We start from the raw sequence: 26,693 nt of genomic DNA, 5'->3' as shown, positions 1-26,693 counted from the left end.
AACGGAGATAGAAATCAAGGAATTACAGACTAGTTTAACTTGACATCAGCAGTGGGGAAAATGCTATAAAAGATTTAAAGCAGAGGACTTGGAAAACAGGGACAGGATTGGACAGAGCTAGCATGAATTTACTAAAGGGAATGGTGCTTCACAAATCTGATTGAGTTTTTCGAGGATGTAACTTGTAGAGATAATAAGTACAGCCAGTGGGATGTGGTTTACTTGGACCTTCAGAAGGCTTTTGATAAGATTACACATAAGGAATTAGCACGTAAAATTAAAGCACGTGTGATTGGGTGCAGTGTACTGACATGGATAGAGAACTGTTGGCAGATAGGAAACAGAGTACAAATAAACAGGTCTGTTTCTGAATAGCAGGCAGTGATTAGTGGGGTACTGCAGGGATCAGTGCTTGGACCCCAGCTATTTACAATATGTACTAACAACTAAGATAAAGGAACTTTATGTAATATCTCCAAGTTGCAGATGACACAATGTTGGGTGGGAGAGTGAACTGTAAGGAGGATGTAGAGACACTTCAGTGTGATTTGGACAAGTTGACTGAGTAAAGCAAATATATGCCAAAATGACAGGTTATCCACTTTGGCAGCAAAAGCGGGAAGGCAGCTTATTATCTGTATGGGGATAGGTTGGGAAAGGGGGAGGTGCAGCAAAACCTGGGTGTCTTTGTACATCAGTCACTGAAACTAAGCATGCAAGTGGAGAAGGTGGAAGTGAAGAAGGTAAATCATATGTTTACCTTCATAGCAAGAGGATTCAAGTACAGAAGCAGAGATGTGCCAGGGCCTTGGTGAGACCACACCTGGAATAGTGTTTGCAGTTTTGGTCTCCTCATCTGAGGAAGGATATTCTGGCTTTGGAGGGAGTGTAATAAAGACTAATTCCTGGGATGACAGAACTGATGTATGAAGAGTGTCTGGATCAGTTAGGATTATATTAATTTGGGTTTAAAAAAAGAGGAGTGATCTCATAGGAACCAATGAAATTCTAACAGGACAGGATAAATGCAGAAAGGATGTGCCTGATGATCAGAGAGTCCAGAATCAGGGGTCACAGTCTAAGGATACAGATGGACCATTTAGGACCAAAATGACAAATGTCTTCATCCAGACAGTGGTGAGCCTGTGGAATTCTCTGCCACAGAAACTGATTGAGGCTAAAATATTGAAAACTTCAAGGAAAAGTTAGATATAGTTTTCAGGGCTAAAATGATCCTCTAGTCTGCTGAGAGCAGAAACAGGGCGCTGAGTTGGATGATTAGCCACAATCATATTGAACGGCAGAGCTGGCTCGAAGGACCATGTGACTTATTCCTGTTTTTTGGTTTCAGCTAAAACCTTTAAATCTATCTGCTCCCCAGCTGACAGTAAAAGATCCAATGGCACCATTTCACAGAAATGCAGGAGATATTGGGTAGTTTCCTGATCAATATTTATCCTTGTACCACATCAGAAATAAAAAGGTCCATCTAGTCATTATGGCATTGTTTGCTTTATGAGAAATTACTGTGTGTTTAAATGGCTGGTAAGTTTCTATATTGTAGCAACAACCGCACTTTAGAAAACAAATTGCATTTTATGTAAATGCTTTTAGAAGTCTGGTAGTTGTTAAAGGTGCTATATGAATATAATTTTTTTTCTTAAAAATCACAGACAGATCTACAACTGAAGGAGGAATCCTTGGTTGGTTTTAACCCAAACAGCTTTTCTTTTATCAGGTCTCATTCTATTTTACTTCTGCATTTTTAAAATTTTTAGTTTTGGGATGAGGGATTCATTTTAAATGTGTGGTTCTGTTTGCCGAGCTGGGAATTTGTGTTGCAGATGTTTCGTCCCCTGTCTAGGTGACATCCTCAGTGCTTGGGAGCCTCCTGGGAAGCGCTTCTGTGATCTTTCCTCCGGCATTTGTAGTGGTTTGTCTCTATCACTTCCGGTTGTCAGTTCCAGCTGTCCGCTGCAGTGGCCGGTATATTGGGTCCAGGTCGATGTGTTTGTTGATAGAATCCGTGGATTAGTGCCATGCCTATAGGAGTTAATTCTGAGAGGCATGGCACTCATCCACAGATTCTATCAACAAACACATCGACCTGGACCCAATATACCGGCCACTGCAGCGGACAGCTGGAACTGACAACCGGAAGCAGCAGAGACAAACCACTACAAATGCCGGAGGAAAGATCACAGAAGCACTTCACAGGAGGCTCCCAAACACTGAGGATGCCACCTAGACAGGGGACGAAACATTCTGCAACACAAATTCCCAGCTCGGCGAACAGAACCACAACAACGAGCACCCGAGCTACAAATCTTCTCACAATTCATTTTAAATGCGTGTGTAACTTGTTTACAATCACTGCTCACATCCCCATCCACTATACTTTATATGGTTATAAATACAGTAAATGCTATTAAGAATGCCCACTTAGAGAAGTAAATTTCTGCTAGAGTTGTTTTCTGAAATCATCAGGGATTTGTGGTCCTTTTTACCTTAGATTTGTTAGTTGCAATGTCTCTGCACTTCCTCTTACAATAGGGAAATCAACCTGTTTATCTGAAGTGCTTTGAAACTTTCCATGGAAAAATGCCAAATCACTGAACAAACTTACTGATGTCAATCTCTCAAATATAACTCAAGAACTTCAGTCTACGATGTGAAAAACATGGATTGATAAAAAATTAGCACTGCTTCATTCTCACTAAATACAGATGCATCTGATATTAAGAACTGGATTGTTAGAATTGGAACATTGTGTGCAAGAGGACTGCACTAAATTTACAGCAGGTACATAATGATCAATTGTCTACAGATGTGAGAATAATATACAATCTCATTCCCAGAATTTTAGTGTCTTTGGAACTAAGGGATGGCAATTGGGCATATAGGACTTTAAATTGTTAAAAGCTGAAGGATTCCTATTACTATTGAAATTTTTCCCTTTAACTTTGTATGACATTGTTCATCTTGCATTTGGACTCTGCTGTAAGTAGGACACAGTGGGAGATGCAAGCTATCAGTGTTTGGTAATGTCGTGCTGCCTGACAGCAGGCAGTGCCTAAGCATAACCAGAGCATCAACCATTAAGCTGCAGTCAGCTCTTACATTTGTTGGTAGCTTCCTGTGCAGCAGTGCTGAGATCTTGGGGTCCCACCTCCAAGGAAGATTAGTTAGACGATAGTGCATGAGGAGAAACAACAAGAGAAATGGTTTCCAAATTGCTGGAAAATCTTAGGTACCAACTATTAATCAATCAACCTCTTTCACACAAGCTGATATCACCAATTCTAGATATTCATGTGAGGGGGATAGGCCAGAAAAGCAGGTGAATGGACACTCTTCTTCCACGGTAACAATTTGAACATCAGGTTCACCACAATTTTCCAGATCATGTTTGGCAAGGAGTGAGGATATAACTGACAGGGGGAATGCCTTGACTCAGCCCTAACCCTTGCTCTATGTTTAGAGCAGGTGGAGACACCATTTGACCAAGTTGGGAACTGTGCTGTGCTAGTGGCCTAGCAATTCTGGGTACAGCCAGAATTTGCTTTGCCACTAGGTATTTTGCAATTAACCTTTGGTACAATTTACCACTTTAAATTTTGAGAGCCATTATTTTATATCATTAAATTGCATAAGTTGCTCATTATACAATTTGGGGAAAAAAACTTTATTTCTCAAAGTAGGCTGCCAGCTGACAGCCTGCACCTCGGGTTGGCAGGGGTTGCTTAGAACTGCGCTTTATATCTGTGCTGTGCCCATCAACTATCTGCCTACAAATACTTACCAGTAATACAGAGGCATTAAGTGACTAACACTACCCATTACCATTTGAGGCCCTTAAATAGCTAGTTCATAACCTCCAAAGGCCCTCCTCCCACACCACTGATTATATACGTCACATCTCTGCAACTGAGGCAAACTCAAATGGAATGATAAATATAGTAAACAGTCTTGATTGCTCATCTAATGTCAACTACCAGAACGCACTCTTGATATTAAGTTTAGTGAAAACTCTACTTTAAGTTCACTTCACTAAACTCTCAACACTCTAGTCATTTGGTGGCTACTGCCTTGTTAAACGGTATTAGATGTAGACATTTTCTGAAGGACCCAATTGGGTTTTGGTTAGTTTTGTCATGAGGAAAATGATAGCCATTCTGCTTGGTTCAAATTGCTTCTGAATTTGATTCATTAAGGGATTTGGAATCTTCCTGGACATATAGTTACACAGCAGTTTAGCAATTTTCTTCAACATTGTGAAAACTGGGTGGCCTGAACAACTTGGGCCAAAGGGCCTGTTTCCATGCTGTAAATGTTTATGAAGAGGATTGATGAGGGCAGAGTGCAAATGGGATCTATATGGACTTCAGTAAAGTGTTCAATGAGGTTTCTCATGTTAGACTGGTTACCAAGGTTATATCACATGGAATACAGGGAGAACTAGTCATCTGGATACAGAACTGGCTTGAAGGTGGAAGACAGATGGTGATGGTGGAGGGTTGCCTTTCAGAGTGGAGGCCTGTGACCAGTGGTGTGCCACAATGATTGGTGCTGGTCCACTGCTTTTCGTCATTTATATAAATTATTTGGATGTGAACATAGGAGGTATCATTAATAAGTTTGCAGATGACACCACAATTGGAGGTATAGTGGGCAGCAGAGAAGGTTACCTCAGAGTACAACAAGATTTTGATCAGATGGGCCAATGGGCTGAGGAGTGGCAGATGGAGTTTAATTTAGACAAATGTGTGGTGTTGCATTACTTGTCGATAAGTCACTGAAGACTAACATGCAGCTGCAGCAGGCTATTAGGAAGATAAATGAACTGTTAGCCTTTATTGTAAAAGGATTTGAGTGAAGGAGTAATTAATTCTTGCCTCAATTATACAGTAGCTTGGTTAGATCTCACCTGGAGTAATGTGTGCAGCTTAGGTCTCCTTATTTTAAGAAAGATATTGTTGCAATTGAGGAAGTGCAACAAGGGTTCACCAGACTTGTTCCTGGGATGGTGGGACTGTCCTCTGAAGAGAAATTGGAAGAACTAGACCTATATTTTGTTGGTTTAAAGAACAAGTGATGATCTCATACAATTGTAGAATCCCTACAGTGCAAATAGAGACCATTTAGCCCATCAAGTCCACACTGACCCTCCAAAGAGTGATGGAGAAGACTTAATGAGCTGAATGCCCTACTCATATTCCCACAATCATTGTTTGTTGTTGTTTATATTCAGTCCAAACATTTGAAATGCCACCTATTTTTTCACCATTATATGTTTTCTTTAAGCTGCATATTATCTTTAACTTACTTAGTTAACCATTGATTGTGGGTCATCTGGTTAGATTTCTCATTGTAAACGTTAACCCTTCAAAACAAAAATTCAAAAACAGTGTAGCTAGCAACTATAATTTAATCATGATGGTGAAAAAATATTTAGAAAGGATGATTTGGGACAATGTTATATTCATTGGAACAAATATGAATTAATTCAAGAAAACCAGCAGGGATTTGTTAAGGACAAAGCATGTTTAGCTAATTTTCTTTGAGCTTTTTGACAAGGAAACAGAGAGAGTTCATTAAGGAAATGCAGTTGTTGTGCGCATGGATTTCCAAAAAGCATTTGATACAGTCCCACCTAATAGCTTTTTTTAGCAAAATTAGAGTCCATGGAATAAATAGGACAATTACATTATGGATATGCAGTTGGCTGAGTGACAGAAAACAGAATTTCTTTTTGAACTAGATGAAGGTACATAATAGGGTTCTCCTACTATTAGGACCTATGCTTTTCTTATGTATTAATAACTTAGATTGCGGAGTATAACAGACATAAAACCTGAAAGTATTATGAACTATGAGGAGGATAGTGATAAAACTCCAAGAGGTGACAGAAGCTGGTGGAATATGAACAAGTGACAGATGAAATTGTGTGTCAGGAAAAGAGAAGAGCAATTAATAAAAGCAAACTGGATTTTGGGTTTTATAAATCAGGGTGCAAAAGATAAAGATATGATGGATCTAGAGAGAACATTTTCTCAATCCCAGCTTGAGTACTGTGTATAGTTTTAGGCTTTACTTTTAGGATAGAAGTGAAGGCATTAACCTGTTTCCAGGAAGGAGGACTAGAATTCCAAAGAGTGAAGACTCCGGGCTGTTCTCCTCGGAGAAGTGGAAGTTGAAATTTGTCAGAGGAGCCTGGACAGTGTAGACAGGGAGAAAAATTATTACTGGTGGTAGGATGCAAAACCAGTGGAAACAAACTTAAGCGATTGGCAAAAGAAGTGAAGGTGACATGAGGAAAATCTTTTATCCACAACAAGTGGTTACGATCTGGAATACAGTGTCTGAAAGTATACTGGCAGCAGATTTGATTGAAGCTTTCAAAAGGAAATGGATTAACTACAGAGAAAAGAAAAATGAACAATAATGGAGAAGATGCAGGGAAGTGAATCTCACAAGTTATTTCTACAAAGAGCTAGCACAGCCACAATGGGCTAAATGTCACCTACTGTGATTTATGGCTCCCTGTCCTCTCTGCTGCCTCCTTTGCTGCCCTTCTGTTTTTCCCCTCCCTGCTTCATTCCTTCTTCTCATTCCTTTTCCTCAGACCCATTTCTGTTGCTGCCCAGTCGTCACTCTGCTGTCTTCTGTTACCCTTGCCTTGACAATATAAAATACAGACTATTGATCTTCGAATTCTCTTAGCCAATTTAATACCGGAGAGTGTTGTGGATGGAACAATTTTTCAGAAACCAAAACACATATGTAAAATGGCCACAGGGATCACCTGACCACACAGGTTGGCTATGATTCATGAAACCAACACTGATTAGATTACACACTGACTGAGGTGAAATTAACATTTTTCCAAAAGGGAATGAAACCAGTCAGCCACTTCCCATAGGTACCGTGCAAAGGTCCTCACCTCCTAATTTATTTACACCATCTTGAAAATCTTTGCACGTTGGAGATAAAAAACTTACCTACGATTGTTAAGCATTAAATCAAGCTTTAGCAGACACGGAAAACACCAACAAGCTACAAATTCAAGGAGCTCTTTCTTGGAAGAGTAGAGATGAAATCAGGAATGCAGACAGTAAGCAAGCAGTGATAGACATTTAAGGGGTTAATTCATGACTCTCAACAAAAATGCATTCCAATAAGGATAGCCCTGAATCCAGCAAAGGAGGATTAAAAATAGAGAGAAGATAAACTACAAGGGCAACTAAAAACTGACAATAAGATCACCTCTAAATGAAGACAAAAGGTCAATGTGAACATCGGCCCCTTACAAAATGAATCAAGGTAGATAGTTATGGGAAACAAGGAAATGACAGAGTTGTTAAAGAGGTGTTTCGCATGGTGGTTTATGGTGGAACACACAGCGAATATCCTACTCATACTAAAGAAAACAGGGAAGGAATTAAGCACTGTCACTATCGTTAGAAACTAATGGGGTGAAAGTCAGAGAAGGCCGTTGGCCCTGATGGCCTGCATCCTAGGATCTCAAAAGTAGCTACAGAGATAGTAGATGCAATTTTCCAAAAATCCTTGGACTCAGAAAAAGTATTGGAGAATTAGAAAACTGCCATTGTGACATCGTTGATTCAAAAGGCCAGGGAGGCAAACATCAGGTGACTATAGGCCGGTTAGCAGCATATTTGGAAAATCAATCTAATCAAAAGGGACAGCATGGTTTCATGAAAGGGAAATGTCTGAGTAGAGTAGATAAAGGGGAATAGTTAATATTTTATATTTGGACTTCCAAGAGGTACTCAACAAGGTACCTCACAAAGGTTAAGTCATAAGATTGGAGCCCGTGGTGTTAGAGGTAGTGTATTGATGTGGATAGGCAATTAGTTAATAGGAAGGGAATAAGGGGTTCTTTTTTAGATTGGATCAGTTGATAATTAGTTGGATCCCACAGGGATCAGTGCTGGAACTACAAGTGTTTACAATATACATGAATGACTTGGAGCAAGGAAATGAATACACTGAAACAAAAAATAGGTAGAGAAGCAAGTGGCAAGAAGGATACAAACAGTTTACAGATACATTAATAGGGTAAGTAAGTGGGCAAACATTGGGAAATGGAGTGTAATGTAGAAAAATATGAAGTTCATTTTTAAATAGGGAAAAAACTACAGGAAGATGCAACATAAAGGGACTTGGGAGTACTTGTGCGTGAAGCTAGCACACAGGTACAGTGGGTAATCAGGAAAGCTAATGGAATATTGGCTCTTATTTCAATGGGGTTGGAGTAGATTAGTAAGAAAATATCACTGCAACCGAATAATGTGCTGGTGACTCCAAGTCTGGAGTGCTGTGAACCGTTTTGATTACCTCATTTAACGAAAGGTATCATTTCATTGGAGACAGTTCAGAGAAAGTTCAGTAGGATGACCCTGGTATACAGGAATTGCTTATGAGCAAAGATTAAACAACTTGGAGTTCTACTCACTGGAATTGAGAAGAATGAGAGATGATTTCGCTGAAACCTATCAGATTTTTAAGGGACTTGATAAGGTAAATGCTGAGAGGACGGTTCACCTTATTAGAGAGTCTAGGAGCAGAGGACATAGACTCAGAATAAAGGGGTGCCAATCTAAAACATCTCTCAGAATGCTGGGTATATTTGGAACTTCTTGTCACACTCCTTGTGTATATTTAAGGCTGAGATAGATAGATTTTTGATCATCGGTGGAATCAAGGGTGATGGAGGAAAGGTACGAAAGTGAATATGAGTAATTTCGGATCAACTATGAATGGTGGGTCTGACTGAAAGGCTGAACAGTCTACTCCTGTTCCAATCTCTTAGCCTATGGCCTTAACTGAACTCAGGCTGAGAAGGGTCATTACTATCATTAGAATCTTAGGTTAAAACCTTCTACTTTAAGGACATTCAAAGGGCTCTAAATATTTTAATCTTGCTTTGTAGTGGACACTGTCCCATGAATGTGTAAGGGCCCAAGTGTTATGACACAGAGACAGCTGACCCAAATCAACCTTTCTCCCTCTGTATATGCTACACAATAAAATGAAAACTTGCAAAGATTCTCAATAGTTACTCCAGTAGTTCCTAACCAGAATTTTTAATAAGCTACCCCACTTTGCAAATAAATAGTTCCAGACACAAGTTTTACAAATAAATATATAATAACTTTAGCAGCAAAAAAAAACTAACCCACAGGGTAATCCAATTAACATCTGTGCCTTAAACCTGAAATATTTGTTTGCAGCCTCCATCCACACAAAGCACAGACAAACAAATACAGTCATGGAATATAAGGAAGAAAATAATAAAACAGGCCAGATTATTCCAATTGCTTTTACAATGTGCTGTTTTATAGGTGTAGATGTGGATTCCCTTGGTTGCTTTTCTGGAAACATTAATCGGGGTCACCTTCTCAATTCACTGTGGTTGAGTGAGTAATATTTTTAACTTCCTATGCTTGGTGCTTCTGAAAGTTGGTGAGGAAGATTAGGGAGGCAATTTTATTATCTTCATGCCGTGTCATCAGTGGCCAAACTCATCTCCCAGAAAAATATGGCTCAACACAACAACTCCAACTCTGGTTCCACCCTGAGAGACAAACCATATTTTCCCAAGGCTTCAATTACATTCAACATCTGCCATCTGTTTGTATATAGGGTTTATTCCAGACTTGCCAGAACCAATTCCTGGATTATTCCCACCTTGTTAAGAGCTAACATCTGCTCCCTTTTCAAACAGGATACTCTTCCCAGGATTGTTGTGTCAGTAGGAACCCTTTTTCATCAAAGCTTGTCCTCACAATATAACAAAAAGTTTATTTGGTATTTTTTTTTCCTTTTATTATAAGCTATTTTCCAAAGTTCACAAGTCATATTCACCTCACAATTCCCAGTTCATGGCTCCAAATCAAAAGTGATAAAATAATAAAAATAGAACTATTGAAAAAGCAGTGAGAGTTCTAACACACATGTTGCGGCTGTACAGGACATTGGTTAGGCCACTGTTGGAATATTGCATGTAAGTCTGGTCTCCTTCCTATTGGAAAGATGTTGTGAAACTTGAAAGGGTTCAAAAAAGATTTACAAGGATGTTGCCAGGGTTGGAGGATTTGAGATATAGGGAGAGGCTGAACAGGCTCGGGCTGTTATCCCTGGAGTGTCAGAGGCTGAGGGGTGACCTTATAGAGGTTTACAAAATTATGAGGGGCATGAATAGGATAAATAGACAAGGTCTTTTCCCTGGGGTCTGGGAGTCCAGAACTAGAGGGCATAGGTTTAGGGTGAGGGGGGAAAGATATAAAAGAGACCTAAGGGGCAACTTTTTCATGCAGAGGATGGTACAGGTATGGAATGAGCTGCCAGAGGAAGTGGTGGAGGCTGGTACAATTGCAACATTTAAAAGGCATTTGGATGGGTATATGAATAGGAAGGGTTTGGAGGGATATGGGCCGGGTGCTGGCAGGTGGGACTAGATTGGGTTGGGATATCTGGTCGGCATGGACAGGTGGGCTGAAGGGTCTGTTTCCATGCTGTACATCTCGATGACTCTATGACTGCATGAAGGCCTAGTGATTAAGCTCACATCCTTTTAATCTTCCTCCGGTTAGCAGGTACTAAGATTGATGTTTTTCAAATCAAGGAAACCTTCTGATTGGTCTTTAACTGGACACAGCAAAAATAGTTAAATACGTTTGATTGGAGAAAAGCCCATGGCTGAGCAATTAACAAAAAGTCAAGTAAAGTTGAACTGTTTCCAAAATTTTCTGCCTTTAAATTCTATGATTTGGTTTATTTTCTGTGTTTTAAGATGGCGCCAGACTGCAGCAACACTAATCAAAGCTTTTCATTGTATTTATAACAAAATATGCGTGACAATAAACAAATCAAATAAATAAAAGTATAATCTCAGGCTAAACAGAACTTACACCTATGTTGTGACCAATTGAGGAAACTGAAAAGTGTACACCTGTTTCATAGCTTCTCACCTAGTCATAATAGCCTGACTTTTGCCCCATCTCTAATCTGGTGCTAAAACGCTCCCTTTCTCTATCTTATTTTGAAGTAAAGGTGAAGTTGGAGAGTTAGAGCAGTCTTCCCAAAACTTCTGTAGTTCTATTAATTTTAAGTGGATACCTTTCACCCTGTTTAAACTCTCCAAAGAGAATTGCAGACAGGATCTGAACCACAAATGAAAGTTAGAATATTTCAATCTCAAATTATGTACAGAAAGTGAAAGTGAAAAAAAAATCAGGAAGAAGAAAAAAATTAAATACTCGACAATAATTAAAATTTGAAGGTATAAGACTTCATACTTAACAGTCATAGAGATATACAGCATGGAAACAGATCCTTCGATCCAACTCGTCCATGTCCTCCAGATATCCTAAATTAATATAGTCCCACTTGCCAACTTTTGGGCCATATCTTTCTAAACCCTTCCTATTCATATACCCATCCAGATGCCTTTTAAATGTTGTAATTGTACTAGCCTCCACCACCTGCCCTGGTAGCTCATTCATTTACGTACCACCCAGTGTGAAAAAGTTGTCCCTTAGGACCCTTTTAAATCTTTCTCCTCTCATTTTAAACCTATGCCCTCTAGTTTTGGACTCTCCTACTTTGGGGAAAATATCTTGGCTATTTGTCCTATTCATGCCCCTCATGATTTTCACCCTCAGTTTCTGATACACTAGGGAAAATAGCCCCAGCCTATTCAGTCTCTCCCTGCAGCTCAAACTGTCTAAACCCAGCAATATTCTTGTAAATCTGTTCTGCGCTCTTTCAAGTTTAACAACATCTGTCCTATAGGAGGGAGACCAGAATTGAATGCAGTGTTTCAAAATTAGCCAAACCAATGTCCAGTAGAGCCACAATATGACATCCCAACTCCTATACTCAATGCACTGACCAAATGCCTTCTTCACTACCCTGTTTATCTGGAACTCCAACTTTAGGAACTTTGAAATTGCACCTCAAGGTTTCTTTGCTTGGCAACAGTCCCCAGGGCCCCACTATTAAATGTACAATCCTGCCCTGATTTGCCCTACCAAAATGCAACACCTCACACTTACCTCAATTAAACTCCATCTGCCACTCCTTGGCCCACTGGTGCCATTGTACTCTGCGAAAACCATCTTCACTACCCACTACTCCACCAATTTTGGTATCATTTGCAAACCTACTCACCATTCCCCCTATATACATATCCAAGTCATTTCTATAAATGACAAAAAGCAGTGGACCCAGCACCGATCCTTGTGGCACACCACTGGCCACAGGCCTCCAGCCTGAAAAGTAACCCTCTGCTAACACTACCTCCTCCTTTCAAGCAGTAAGACAGAGACATTAGTTGTTTTTGTTAGCAATACCAGTGCTTAAACATAATAATCTACTACAAATATGGGACTATCTGCTTCTATAAATTGCCTTACTGTAAATTAAGATAACATGTGCTTCCTGTCTATTTCTTACTTGGCAGCTTATACAGTTCAATGTGCTTCAGAATCAGCTCAAAATCTCTGCTTAAAGAGGAGAAAATATGAAAGATGCAAAGGGATGCAAATGTCCATTTGGTTGGATTTGTGTGAGACAGGACTGTGACTAATACAACATTGAAGACTCACCTGGTAAGAATAGCTGTTAAATGTTCTTTTAAACAGGAAAAAGATAAAATAAATTTGTATCATCTAAACTAAATAATAATTGGTAAGTTCATCATCTTTCTGTTTTTAAATGAATGTGGGAATCAATAGGAGTCTAGGAAGAAGACATTAAAAAGTAATTAAATAATTGTTGAGGCAAAAAGAATCAGTGCAAGTTAAACCAAAAACATCTACTTTATCATGGTTCACAGATAAAAGGTAGCTGTCTAAAGAAATGTTGACTATATTGGCCTGAAAATTGAAATGTTACTTAATATACTGCTACACAATCTTTACGGACAGCACGAAAAAAATGACTAGCTTTCAATAATTTGGTAGGCGAATTTACATAATGTTCCAAACTGTTATACAATTATTTGCTATATAATGTAACATTTTTATAGTTCTTTATTTGAGCAGTATAGTACGTTGTGCCATGTGCAATTTTATAGATACAAACATCATTAAGGAACATTATATTTGAAATTAAATCTTTATAAACCTGAATCTTGTACTTAATTTTTACAGATCAATTTTAAGATTGATTTTAACAGGTTATTTTATTTTATATTGCAATAATTGTCTTTTTAAAAAAGATCTTTACTTGTCTCACCAGATCATAGAGGCTGCTCTCTTGTTAGACAGAAGCAACTGGTGGTGATTTAACCTGAGGGCCCCAGACCTCAGGTGAGGGGAGATTGAGAAGGAAAGCCCTTCATGGTAACGTCAAACCGGTGATGGGAATTGAACCCATGCTGTTGGCATCACACTGCTTTGCAAACTAACAATCCAGCCAACTGAGCTAAACCGATTCCCAATCTTTGCTTACAGCTCTAATTTTAGATTAACACTCCAAATGTATTTTCTATTGGATTTATTAAAGCATTATTTATAAAATTTGTAAACATTTTGTAGGCATTTCTAGAAATGGAATTACAGGAAACTAATCTAATTAACTTGCATGTTAACCAGGACATGTCTGGCTCTTAAAAACCAAAAACCAGCAGATGCTGGAAATCAGAAGCAAAGACATAAATGGCTGTAAAAGCTCAGCAGGTCTGGCAGCATCTGTGGAGAGAAATCAGAGTTGCCATTTCGGGTCCAGTGACTCCTCCTCAAAACTCTGAGGAAGATGTTCTGAGGAAGGGTCACTGGATCCGAAATATTAACTCTTATTTATCTCCACAGATGTTGCCAGACCTGATTAGCTTTTACAGCAATTTCTGGTTTTATGTCCAGATCTTGCTAAAATTCATTATGTTGGTCAAATTTTTCACAACCAATTTGATGAAAATTCAACAGGGCAGAAGTGAGCTAGCAGCAGCAGGCAAGACAGAGACTAATGCCTTTGAATGGGTCTTGAAATAGGCACCCATGCTCCTAACAAAGGCAATGGAAGCCTTCTATCAAAATGAGAAACATCCATGATCCACGGGCATTACAATTAACAGGGTGCCATTCCAAGAAAAATGTAGAAGGAGCTGTGACTGATATAAGATAAATCACCGGGAAGTCTGTTGATTGTAAACTGGCTGGTGATTTTGAGAGCAATGTTAAATATGAAGCACAAGCATTTTGCTCTTACATTTGTATTTGTTCCCATAGTTTATAACCAGCTTAAAAACATAATCATGTAAATGTCTGTAACAACTACAGTATTTTGATTATGTAAAATACATTCTGCAGAGATGCAACTATACACTACTAACTACAAGAAAAAGTAATGGAAAGGTGTGGGGGAGAAAGATAAGGAAATCTGAGAGCAGTACCAAATGCTGAGTGTGCAAACAGTAGTAAAAGCACTTACAGTGAAGTGTACAATTGCTCTTATATAAAGAGATGTAGAACTTAGAGGGACAAAGGTTCAGTAATACTCCTTCTGAGGCAAGGTTGCATGGGCATGATCAAAGACTAAAGAGCTAAAGATATGTGTCTTTCTATAAGGAAATTTGGCCAGATCATTGAATTCCTTGTGGCAAGTCCCACATTCCAATATGAAATACATTTCCATTTAAATCAAATACATGTCCACATTCACCGACTTAATTTACAATGCTTCTCAATCATCCATCTTACCAGTCCTTTAACATTCTCAGGTAAAAAAAAAATGATATTTGTACCACTGTTTAAAGTTTTCCTGGTTCTTTCATTGCATTATTTTGAAAAAAAAAATCATTCATGGGCCAAGGGCATTGCTAGCTAGGGCAGCATTTATTGCCCATCCCTAATTGCCTAGAGGACAAAGTCAGAGGTCACATGACACCAGGTTATAGCCCAACACGTTTTTGAAATCACAAGTTTTCAGCACGCTGCTCCTTTGTCCAGCTGATGGAAGCTATGAAAGCTTTTGATTTGAAATAAACATGTTGGACTATAACCTGGTGTCATGTGACTTCTTACTTTGCCCACCCCAGTCCAATACTTTCATGTCATGCCCAGAGGACAGTTTAAAGAGTCAACCACATTGCTGTGGGTATGGAGTCACATGTGGGCCAGACGAGATAAGGACAATAGTGAACCATTGGGTTTTTAACAATTGACATGATCTCCATTAGATTAGCATTTAGAATTCAATAAATATCTGGAATTAATTTCACCATCAGCCATGGTGGGGTTGAACCCATGACTGTTAGTCTGATGTTCTGGTCCGGTAACATATCCACAATGTTATTTGTTTCCCGATCGTCAGTTTACACTTTCAGCTACTTTGGTGCAAACATTTCAAAAACCTGAACATGCAAAGACTGTCTAATCGCTGGGCAGTGACATGTGATACTTTGGTTATAAGCCCTTACAAAAACCAACCCATAAATATTGGCTGTTGAAACTAACATGAGCAACAGAGGAAAATCAGGAAATCAAAACTAAAAAATTGTTAGAGGCAATTGTTCAGTTGCTTTTTCAGTATGTTAATTTGTAAATGATTGCTTTCAGAAATACAAAGATTCAATTCCTCAATTTTCCACTGGTAACAATTCTTATTGGTACTCTGGACACATCGATTCAATTACCATGGTAATTGGGGAATTTTAAATTCAATAACTAAATCTAGAATTAAAAGCTGGTCTAACAGTGACCATGAAACCATTTTCAATTGTCATAAAATCCCATCTAGTGATTGCTGGGCCTCTTGCTGAGATATTTGTATCATCGATAGTCACAGGTGAGATGCCGGAAGACTGGAGGTTGGCAAATGTGGTGCCACTGTTTAAGAAGAGTGGTAAAGACAAGCCAGGGAACTACAGACCATTGAGCCTGACATCAATGGTGGGCAAGTTTTTTCATAGACATCTACAGCATGGAAACAGACGCCCTTCAGTTCAACCCGTCCATGCCGACCAGATATCTTAAGCTATTCCAGTCCCATTTGCCTGCATTTGGCCCATATCCCCCTATATCCTTCCTATACATATACCCATCCAGATGCCTTTTAAATCATGCCAATGTACTAGCCTCCACTACTTTCTCTGGTAGCTCATTCCATACATGCACCACCCTCTAATTGTTGGAGGGAATCCTGAGGGACAGTATGTACATGTATTTGGAAAGGGATGGACTAATTAGGGATAGTCAGCATGGCCTTGTGTGTGGGAAATCATGTCTCACAAACTTGATTGAGTTTTTCAAAGAAGTAACAAAGAGGATTGATGGGGGCAGAGTGGTTGACGTGATCTATATGGACTTCAGTAAGGTGTTCGACAAGGTTCCCCATGGGAGACTGGTTAGCAAGGTTAGATCTCACAGAATACAGGGAGAACTAGCCATTTGGATACAGAACTGGCTCAAAGGTAGAAGACAGAGGGTGGTGGTGGAGGGTTGTTTTTCGGACTGGAGGCCTGTGACCAGTGGAGTGCCACAAGGATCGGTGCTGGGTCCACTACTTTTTGTCATTTATATAAATGATTTGGATGCGAGCATAAGAGACATTGTTAGTAAGTTTGCAGGTGATATGAAATTAGAGGTGTAGTGGACAGCGAAGAAGTTTACCACAGATTACAACAGGATCTTGATCAGATGGGCCAATGGGCTGAGAAATGGTAGACGGAGTTTAATTCAGATAAATGCAAGGTGCTGCATTTTGGGAAAGCAAATCTTAGCAGGACTTATACACTTGATGTTAAGATTCTCGGGAGTACTGCTGAACAAAGAGACCTTGGAGTGCAGGTTCATAGCTCCTTGAAGGTGGAGTTGCACGTAAATAGGATAGTGAAAGTGGTGTTTGGTATGCTTTCCTTTATTGGTCAGAGTATTGAGTACAGAAGTTGGGAGGTCATATTGCGGCTGTACAGGTCACTGGTTAGGCCACTTTTAGAATATTGCGTGCAATTCTGGTATCCTTCCTATTGGGAGGGTGTTGTGAATATTGAAAGGGTTCAAAAAAGATTTACAGGGATGTTGCCAGGGTTGGAGGATTTGAGCGATAAGGATAAGTTGAATAGGCTGGGGCTGTTTTACCTGGAGCGCTGGAGGCTGAGGGGTGACCTTATCGAGGTTTACAAAATTATGAGGGGCATGGACAGGATAAATAGACAAAGTCTTTTTCCTGGGGTCATGGAGTCCAGAACTAGAGGTCATTGGTTTATGGTGAGAGGGGAAAGATATAAAAGAGACTTAAGGGGCAACTTTTTCATGAAGAGGGTGGTACATGTATGGAATGAGCTTCCAGAGGATGTGGTGGAGGCTGGTACAATTGCAACATTTAAAAGGCATCTGGATGGGTATATGAATAGGAAGGGTTTGGAGGGATATAGGCCAGGTGCTGGCAGGTGGGACTAGATTGGGTTGGAATATCTGGTCAGCATGGTCAGGTTGGACTGAAGGGTCTGTTTCGGTGCTGTACATCTCTATGACTCTTTGACTCTATAATATTTTTTCAAGAAGGCGAACCTTACATTCTCAACAGCTCTTTCCCTGTCCCACCATATTTAATGACTCATATATATGTATACTCAGGTCTCTCTGCTCCTGCGCATGCTTCAGATTAGTACCATTTATTTTACACCATCTTTTAAAGTGTATCACTTCATAATTCTCTTATATCATTTGGCACCTAGACATTCACTCTACCAACAAGCCAATCATGACGTAGTGGTGTGTCAATGGACTAGTTCTGGGGATATTGACTCAAATTCTACCATGGAGATGGTGAAATTTGAATTCAATGGAAAGAAAAACCCAGAATTAAAATAAGTTGGTCTAAAGGCAATTATGTAACCACTGTTGATTGTTGTGAAAACCTGTGTGCTTTTACTAATGTCCTTTAGAAAAGGAAATCAGTCATCTGTATTTGGTCTGACCTCCATCTGACTGCAAATCACACAGCAATGTGGTTGATGCTTAAATCTCCTTTGTGTAATTAGGGATGGACATTACATTACCTAATGCTGGCCTAGTCAGCAGTATCCACATCCCATGAGCAATTTTAAAGTAGGCCCTTTTGAAATTCTTCATGGTCCTCCTCACAGTTTAGAATTCTCCCAAGTTTTGTGGCATCACAAACTTTCCTATTGTCCCTGGCCCACCAAGATCTAGATTTCTTTTGTATATCAGGAAAAGCCAAAGTCCCAATACGAGGGTAAGCCCAGCACATCAGTGTAAGTGTCTTGAAAGAAAGTCAAATAGTTTGATCCATCTCAGATTCCTCCTGATGTCCCAGAAGTTCAGACGTCAGCTTTGAGTCAATAAGATTCACTCGATGTAATTTCCAAAAATGGCTAAAGGCTTTGGATCATGCATTCTGACGATACTGCTGACAAAACTGGTGCTCCCAAACTTGCTGTACTTAATCAAGCTGTTCCAGTAAAGCTACAACCCTGACTCCTATCTGGCAATGTGGAAAATTTCCCAGATATGTCCCACAAAAAAACGTTCAATCCAACCTGGTCTATCAATCTAGAAAGGGTGATCAATAACGTTATCAAGTTACACTTACTCAACAATTATCTGCTCACCGATACTCAGTTCTGCCCACTTGTCTCCTGACCTCAGTACAGCTCGGTCCAAACATGGAAAAAAGAGCTGAACTCCAGAGGAGATGTGAGTGCAAAATGCCCTTGGCAATACAATTGACAATCAAGGAACCCTCACAAAACTGGAGTCCATGGAATTGGTGAAAAACACCTCTGCTGATTGGAATTAAACAAAGACTGTTAGAGTTGTTGGAGGTCAATCATCTCAGCACAGGACATCATTACAGGAGTTCCTCAGTGTAGTTCCTAGACTCAACCATCTTCAGATTCTTCATCTTTACCATTGCTGAAATCTCCACTAAAGCCCAGGAGTTTGTTTTGATGTGAAACTACACAGGACCATGCATATAAATATTGTTAGCGAATTTTGAGAAGATTTGTAGCTGAGTTAAGGTGTTGGATATAGGTTTGTTCACTGAGCTGAAAGGTTCATTTCCAGACGTTTCATTACCATACTAGGTAACATCTTCAGTGAACCTCATGCGAAGCAATACTGAAAATGCCTGCTTTCTATTTATATGTTTGGGTTTCTTTGGGTTGGTGATGTTATTTCCTGTGGTGAAGTCACTTCCTGTTCCACAGGAAATGACATCACCAACCCAAAGAAATCCAAACATATAAATAGAAAACAGGAATCTTCAGCATTGCTTCGCATGAGGTCCACTGAAAATGTTACCTAGTAAGGTAACGAAACGTCTGGAAATGAACCTTTCAGATCAGCGAGCAAACCTACATCCAAAATATAAATATTGTGTCTACAGAAACAGCCAGAGGCGAGGAATGTTGCAAAGAGTAACTGACCTTCTGTCATTCCAGTGCCTGTCTATATTGAAAAGGCACAAGTCAGCAGTGTGATGGAACGCTCACTCTGTATCTGGATGAGTGTAGCTCCAAAGACACTCAAAGACCTTGACACTATCCAGTCAAAGCAGCTACTTCATTGGCACCCCATTCACCACCTTTAACATGTAATCCCTCCATCATATGCACACAGGAGCAGGAGTGTGTACCATTAAAAAGATACTCAGTGTCAGAGGTTCCTTTAGAAACACTCTCTAAGTCTACAATCCGCTATCTAGGAGAACTAGGTTAGAACATAAATGGGAATACCACCACCAGTAAGTTCCCTTCTAAGTCACGTACAATCCTGATTTGGAACCACATCACCATTCCTTTACTGAAACTGGATCAAAATCTTGGAACTTCTATCCTAACAGCACTGTAGGTATACCTATACCACATAGAGTTCACAGGTTCAAGAAGGCAACTCACAACACGCCCACTGAAGGACAACTCTCAATGGGCAATAAATACTGACATTGACAGTGATACCCACATCCCTGTGAAATGAATTTAAAAAAAACTACGTTGCTCCAGTGCCCTTTCACAGCTCACTGATACAGGGAATAGCAACAATGCCAATACTAACATCTCTGTAACTGTATGAGTTTCTTCAGACCCACAGCATGGTCCTTCAATTTGTGAGATAGCTGGGGTATTTGACAATGAAACAGAAAACTTAGTTACTTACAAGTGTTGCCTGATCTACTGCCACAAGTTTTCTGTTCACGTTGCAGGGGCTGTCCCCTAGTGTCACAAAAAGACACATATAGACTCAGTTATGTACTGAATCCATGGTTAACTGAGTCAATTTGCAGTAAAATAAATTGCTGCAAGTCCTGCTAATTAAAATGCATGGTATTGCTTTTTACTAACCCAAAGCAGAACAGATTTCACTGTTAAAACTTTGTTAGCATCAGAACTTCAAAAATCACATTTTTATAATTCATTCACAAAAGTTTCAATGTTTACGCTGGCCAACTGATTTGAAGACCCTAACAGACCAGGATGACAGCTGATTGTTTGATCATTTTTCATCGATATTTATTGCTACATAAACACACATCATGGGCAGGTGGGTGTGGATGTTTTTTTGGGGCCTGTAAGAGTGGATATTTTGCACGCAGAGTGACTGAATTGGGTAGAGCTGGAATTTCGATTTCCCTATGGCAGTTGAATTACTGAGATTAAGTCAGCAACATTCCTATGGCATCTCAGGTCTGTGGGGTGGATCCATAATTTCAAAAATAATGTTTATTGATGTGTGGAACTTCTTAAAATTACACCCTACTGTCAACATCAAGTCAGTGGTGCATGAGAATCTTGCGGTATGTTTGCTTAAAGGCAAGCTTATGGCTTTGTGCAACTGTTTTTTGTGGTCAGTCTTTTTTCCTGCTGAACTGCGTGGCACCATAGAAGCAGGAGAAATGGCTTGGAAACAGCAAAAGTGAGGTGGGTGGGGGAGGGGCACAGTGTTGTATAAACTCAAGTCACAGGCATCAAGCTATGGAAGAGGAAAAGGCCAAACACCGAGGCATGGTTGGTAGAGCTTTCATTGTGACCAAAGTAATTGGAAAGCTTACTGCCCATCATGGCTGAAATCCAGGGACAAACTAGTATTGTCCTCTTTCCTCATCCGTTTCAATTGCAGAGACACTTCTGTATGCGTCACATACACCCAATTTTCCTGTAACTTCGGCTGTAGTCGAAGGGAAGGCTGGTCAAGATGGAGCCATCCAGGAAATACCTAATGGACGATGGGCACAGGGATTTGGGAACAAAAAAGTGTACTCAAAACGCAGAGTCTCCCTGTTTGAACCGAAGGCTGTTAGTAGTTTGCCTGTAGCTGCACCATGGCTGCAACTGACGGCAGGTTTCACCTCCACTAAATCTCATACGGTTCCCATGAACACTATCAATTATTTACTTAGAAACAATGTGAGAAATGGCAAAAGGACGGTGCTGGTTATATAGTCAATTTGTCAATGCCAGAGTTAAAATTCTACCCCTTATAGATGAAAGGATGACATTGTTATGATTTTAATTACAATTTAATAATTTGGGAAAGCCATTTCAAAGTAGATCAAACTTTGTGACATGACTGAGAGTTGAGAAAATTGAATACTTAATTTATCATTTCCATTGAACTTTTTCATTCTGTACCATATCTAATTCTACAGTTCTGAATTTGCAATACATTAGTTGCATTCTACAAAAAAAATGAAAACTTTCAGCTATATGCTACATTAGTATTTTTAAATCTTGTTCATTTCAGAAAGTCCTGAAGAGCAATGAGTTCTCCCTCACTGTGGATCCTGCTTGTTGAGTGTATTTTTGTACATACAGCTTTCTTCGAAGGAAACACTGACCCATTTGATGCCTGTCAGAAATGCAACCCTGACAACTTCTGCAACTATTCATCGATGAAGCTACAGAAAGTCCCATGTGTATTGGAAAATGTACTGGAGTTTGATCTGTCTCACAACAAAATCTCTCAGATTATGGACACCGATTTCATAATATATGTGAAACTCAAAAGACTTGTATTGCAATCAAATCGAATCCGGTCTATTACTGAGCAGGCATTTCAGTGTAACACAGATCTGGAGTACCTTGACTTGTCGAATAACCTTCTGACACACCTGTCACCACATTGGTTTAAACATCTTTCCAAATTACAGTATCTTAACATTTTAGGAAATAATTACACAGATTTGGGATCAGGAAGAATTTTCTCAAATCTGTCAAAACTCAGATGGCTAGAATTTGGCAATCCTTCTCTCTCTCTTCTAAAGGAAGATGACTTTGTAGGAGTTACACATCTGGATGAGTTTATTGTAACAGCAGATAAATTACTGATGTATGAGAATGGGAGTTTCAGTTCATTCAGAAGTATAAGTCATGCTAGCTTAAGGCTGCCTTATACAATCCTGAATGAACCAAGTCAAGCTCAGCAGATGTTTGTCGATTTATCAGGATCCACCACCCACATGGAGTTGAGAAACTTAGTATTTCCAGACAAAGCAGACAAGCAGCCATTTTTATCAATACACAATTCGTCTCTGAGAAAATTCACTCTCAGAAATACTTTTCTGACTGAAAATGCTGTGATTAATTTTATAAATTCAATGGCGAGCACAAAATTATCTGAACTAGTAGTGCGAGACAGTAAACTTTCAGGAGTCGGGAAATGGAAGGGAATAGACAATATAAAAAATAATTCTCTAAATACAGTAATATTAAGTAATATATCCATTAGACACTTCTATCTATTCCATGACCTTTCAAATATTAGTGGTCTATTTAAATTTGTTAAAAATGCTACCTTTACAAAACTAACAATGTTCCTGATGCCTTGCACTGTATCCAAACAGTTAAATAATATGGAGTACCTTGATTTAACAGACAATTTGTTAAATGATAGGAGTTTAAAAGAGACTTTCTGTTCAGGAGCTTGGCCTTCACTGCGTTATCTTATTCTGAGAAAAAATCATTTCAGATCCCTGGATAGAACAAGCTCAAAACTCACTAAACTTTCTAAACTTATCTATTTAGATTTGAGCCAAAATAGATTCAGTGACATAAAGACTTCATGCAAATGGTCTGAAAAGCTACAATTTCTAAACCTTTCGAGCTGTGATATCAAAAGTGTAAAAGAATGTGTCCCTCCAAATATTGAAGTGTTGGATTTAAGTAACAATATTATCAGTAGTTTTGCTGTTCATCTGCCTTCTCTCAAAGAATTAAATTTGTCCAATAATAAATTGAAAAGTTTACCAGGTGATGGCTACTTACCAAAGATGGAAATTCTGAAGATCAGCAGCAATAAACTCACTTCTCTGACAGCTGAAGAAATCAAGACATTTCAGAAACTTAAATTTTTAGAAGCTGGAAAGAATAATTACATTTGTTCATGTGAATTCCTGTTCTATATGAATAACGCCATAACAGTACAACTGTTGGACCGAGCAGAAAATTACCTTTGTGATTCACCCTTAATTCTCAGGGGAAAGGTGGTACAATACACTAAGCGTTCTTTTTTTGATTGTCACAAAACATTGTCCCTAGCCTTACTGTGTCTTGGCACAATTTCAGCAGTAACCATTGCAATGGCGATGTGCTACAAATATCACGTGTTCTGGTACATCCAAATGACATGGGCCTGGCTAAAGGCAAAGAGGAAACCAAAGAAAGTGAGGAAGAATATCATTTGTTATGATGCATTTGTCTCTTATAGTGAGATGGACTCAGAATGGGTGGAGAACTTACTGGTAAGAGAGTTAGAAAGTGCTCATCCACCGCTGACACTCTGCCTTCATAAGCGTGATTTCATCCCAGGCAAGTGGATAATGGATAATATTATTGAGTCCATTGAGAAAAGCAGGAAAACCCTCTTTGTTTTGTCTCAACACTTTGTCCAAAGTGAGTGGTGCAAGTATGAGCTTGACTATACTCATTTCCGTCTATTTGATGAAAACGATGATACAGCCATCCTTGTTCTGTTAGAGATGATTCCAAAGGAAACCATTCCTCAAAGATTCTGCAAGCTGAGAAAACTGATGAATACAAAAACCTACTTGGAATGGCCTCAGGATGAAGTGGAACAGCAAATCTTCTGGTTTAATTTAAGAGTCGCATTACGAGGAGATAACATTACAAGTCTGTAAGTATTTTCAGTATTTTGTTCCATTAAAATAAACCCAGTTGTGAAACGACATTGGCTGAACCATCACAACAGTGATTACATGGCTTTGACTAACCATCAAGATAGTAATGACCTGATCATTTTAACAAATCACTTTGAAAAGAATTGCCTTGGAATTGAAATGTATGGCTACATTCACTCCAAAGAATTTCTGCACCACAGCTTATAAAATAATTATACATACAAATATTCAGAACTTTGACTTGCAAAGATCAGAAATTTATTTGACTGATTGAACGTATGTGCGTTTCACAATCTATCACAGTCTCAAAAGCAACTCATTAAATCTGCTGCTTGGACGTTTTGTCTGAGCAATTCTTAGTTCTCAATGTAATCAAGAGAAACTCTGGAAAACCTCTCCATTCCCGGGACACTTCTATCCAATCGTAACCAGATTTGCTGCTTCGATTTTGGACCTTGCAGACCAGAATCATTGCATTTGATACACCTACAATTACCAACAACAACACTGGCAAAAACATATCAGCCGCTTCCTTCAAGAGGGCCGCGATCTGGAAAAAAATGTGGTACCACTGACAGTAAACATTAAAAGGTAAAGATACAAAGCATGGCTTCAATTGAATGGAGAAGATATAATCCAAAACTACTAAAACACCTGAAGAGTAATTCAAAATGCTGTAGGCATGGAATTAGTTGTGCATCTCCAAGTGAGAAGCCCAGTGCATGTTGTGGTGGACATTAAAATTTAAAAATGATTTTTTTTGATACTTTGATATTTAACAATAAATAGTGTTTTTCCTTCTAAAAGTAAAAAAACAAAATGATGATTTTGATTTCAATCAAACCACTGATTATGAAATCACTTCAACAGTCACTCTCCAATATTGAAATCTCATCCTGATTATTAAAGAAAATCTGTCCCTTCCAGACTCATATAGAGGCTTTAACATAATCTCTCCATATTTATTTACCTTCCCCTTCAATGCCACTGACTTTCCCTTTGTTCTGATTGCATTATGCTCCTTTTGTTCTATCTCCCTTCATACTATTATTTGCATTCTTACCAAATACCACTCATTCTGCCTCCTCTTTCACTGCCATTTTGCTTTCCATGCTGATCCATTTTCCATTGTCATGTATTCTTGTCTTGTACCCCTTCCTTTGCCCTCCACTCAAATTCTCCTCCCCCGTGTTCTCTGAATGCATTCTCACTTTTCCCGGTCTCTACCAAACCATAGTGGCCATTACAATGCATTGTCCTTCATTTTAACGTTTAATTTGTCCCAGTTGCTGTGAAAGTTTAGTTTTTTTCTGAGGCAATCAAGATGATTACCACTTGAAAAAATGTGGCAAGGAGTCATGGAAGGTTATGATAGTAAACTTAACATGTTGTGTTTATATAGTAAACTTAATAAGTAAAATATCAGACAACACTTAAGTTACTTCAAAGAAGACATTGAGACCCAGCGACAGGAGGTATTGGGACAAATTGCTCGAAGAGTTAATATTTTACAGAATATCCTAAAGGAGGTACAGAGCTGAAGAGATTTACAGAGGGAATTCCAGAACTCAGTATAGTTCCCAAAGGTGGAGCAAAGATAATTGGAGAGGTGCAGAAGGTCAGAATTAAGGATTTTAAAGGGTTGCATTTCCAGAAAGGTTTACAGGGCTCTGGTTGAGTGAAGCTGTGGACAACTTGAAAACATGGAAGACAATTTTAGAGAAAAATATTTAAAAGATTTTTAAATAAAAATCTTTGTAACAAGAGACTTAAAAAGGATAGAGAAAATAAGCCAAGGAAAGGACATTAAAAAACAGCAATAAGCTGAACAGATTGAGCAGTAAGTGAAGAATATTTAGGGTGCACCTAGACAGGAATTACAAGATGCTCCAGGTTATCAGGAAGGGTACTGAGGCTAGATATTAGAGTTCTTTAATTAACATAGGACATGGGGAAATATAATAGGAAAAATCTAGGAAAAATAAATCAAGTGGGTTTAAAAAAATTCTTTACTTGTGATTAACTTCTCAGCAACAAAGAAAAACTATGTCCTTAAAAATGTAACAACAATCTGATGTAAATAATAAAATGTTCAACAAAATATGCATATGTGTTTGTTGCCAATTTATTAATTTTATTGGAATTAACTTATGACTGAGTTTTGTAGATTATGCTTTTTGAACTGCAGCAATATACCAAAAGACGTAGCTTTGAAATTGTCATTGGTCTTAACACGAAGTTAATTAGGGCTTTCATGATATGCATACCAAGCAATAAATCTTACTTGTATGTTGTGTCCTGCAACGTTTTGCAATAACAGAAAGAAATTTATAGATTGTTTCTAAGAAATGTATCAATTACAACAACTTATAAATAATTGGAAAGCTCCTTATAGAAAGCCTCGTAACCAGAGATATCACGTGAAATGTTTTTTAGATTAATTACTTACAGTGTGGAAACAGGTCCTTCAGCCTAACAAGTCCACACCGACCCACCGAAGCACAACCCACCCATACCCCTACATCTACCCCTTACCTAACACTATGGGCAATTTAGCATGGCCA

At 38.9% G+C, this 26,693-nt stretch overlaps 1 protein-coding gene across 2 annotated transcripts in view; it reads left to right on the top strand.

Annotated features, from left to right (window-relative positions):
- LOC140480023 (toll-like receptor 2) overlaps window positions 1-26,195 on the top strand; it is a 35,386-nt gene extending 9,191 nt beyond the window's left edge. Inside the window, exons 2-5 of one of the 2 annotated variants that reach the window (XM_072574939.1) lie at window positions 9,369-9,443; window positions 12,491-12,638; window positions 13,270-13,340; window positions 21,738-26,195. In XM_072574939.1, coding sequence (XP_072431040.1) covers window positions 21,754-24,129 — 2,376 coding nt within the window. In that variant the 5' untranslated portion in view covers window positions 9,369-9,443; window positions 12,491-12,638; window positions 13,270-13,340; window positions 21,738-21,753 and the 3' untranslated portion in view covers window positions 24,130-26,195. The remainder of the gene's footprint in view (window positions 1-9,368; window positions 9,444-12,490; window positions 12,639-13,269; window positions 13,341-21,737) is intronic. The other variant, XM_072575757.1, reaches the window with a different exon arrangement.
- The last annotated feature ends 498 nt before the right edge of the window (window positions 26,196-26,693 follow it).

The sequence above is a fragment of the Chiloscyllium punctatum genome, chromosome 1, assembly GCF_047496795.1.
Source record: "Chiloscyllium punctatum isolate Juve2018m chromosome 1, sChiPun1.3, whole genome shotgun sequence".
Taxonomy (NCBI): domain Eukaryota; kingdom Metazoa; phylum Chordata; class Chondrichthyes; order Orectolobiformes; family Hemiscylliidae; genus Chiloscyllium; species Chiloscyllium punctatum.
Note: the sequence above shows the minus strand (reverse complement) of the source record. Positions and strands in the feature narration are given on the sequence as shown.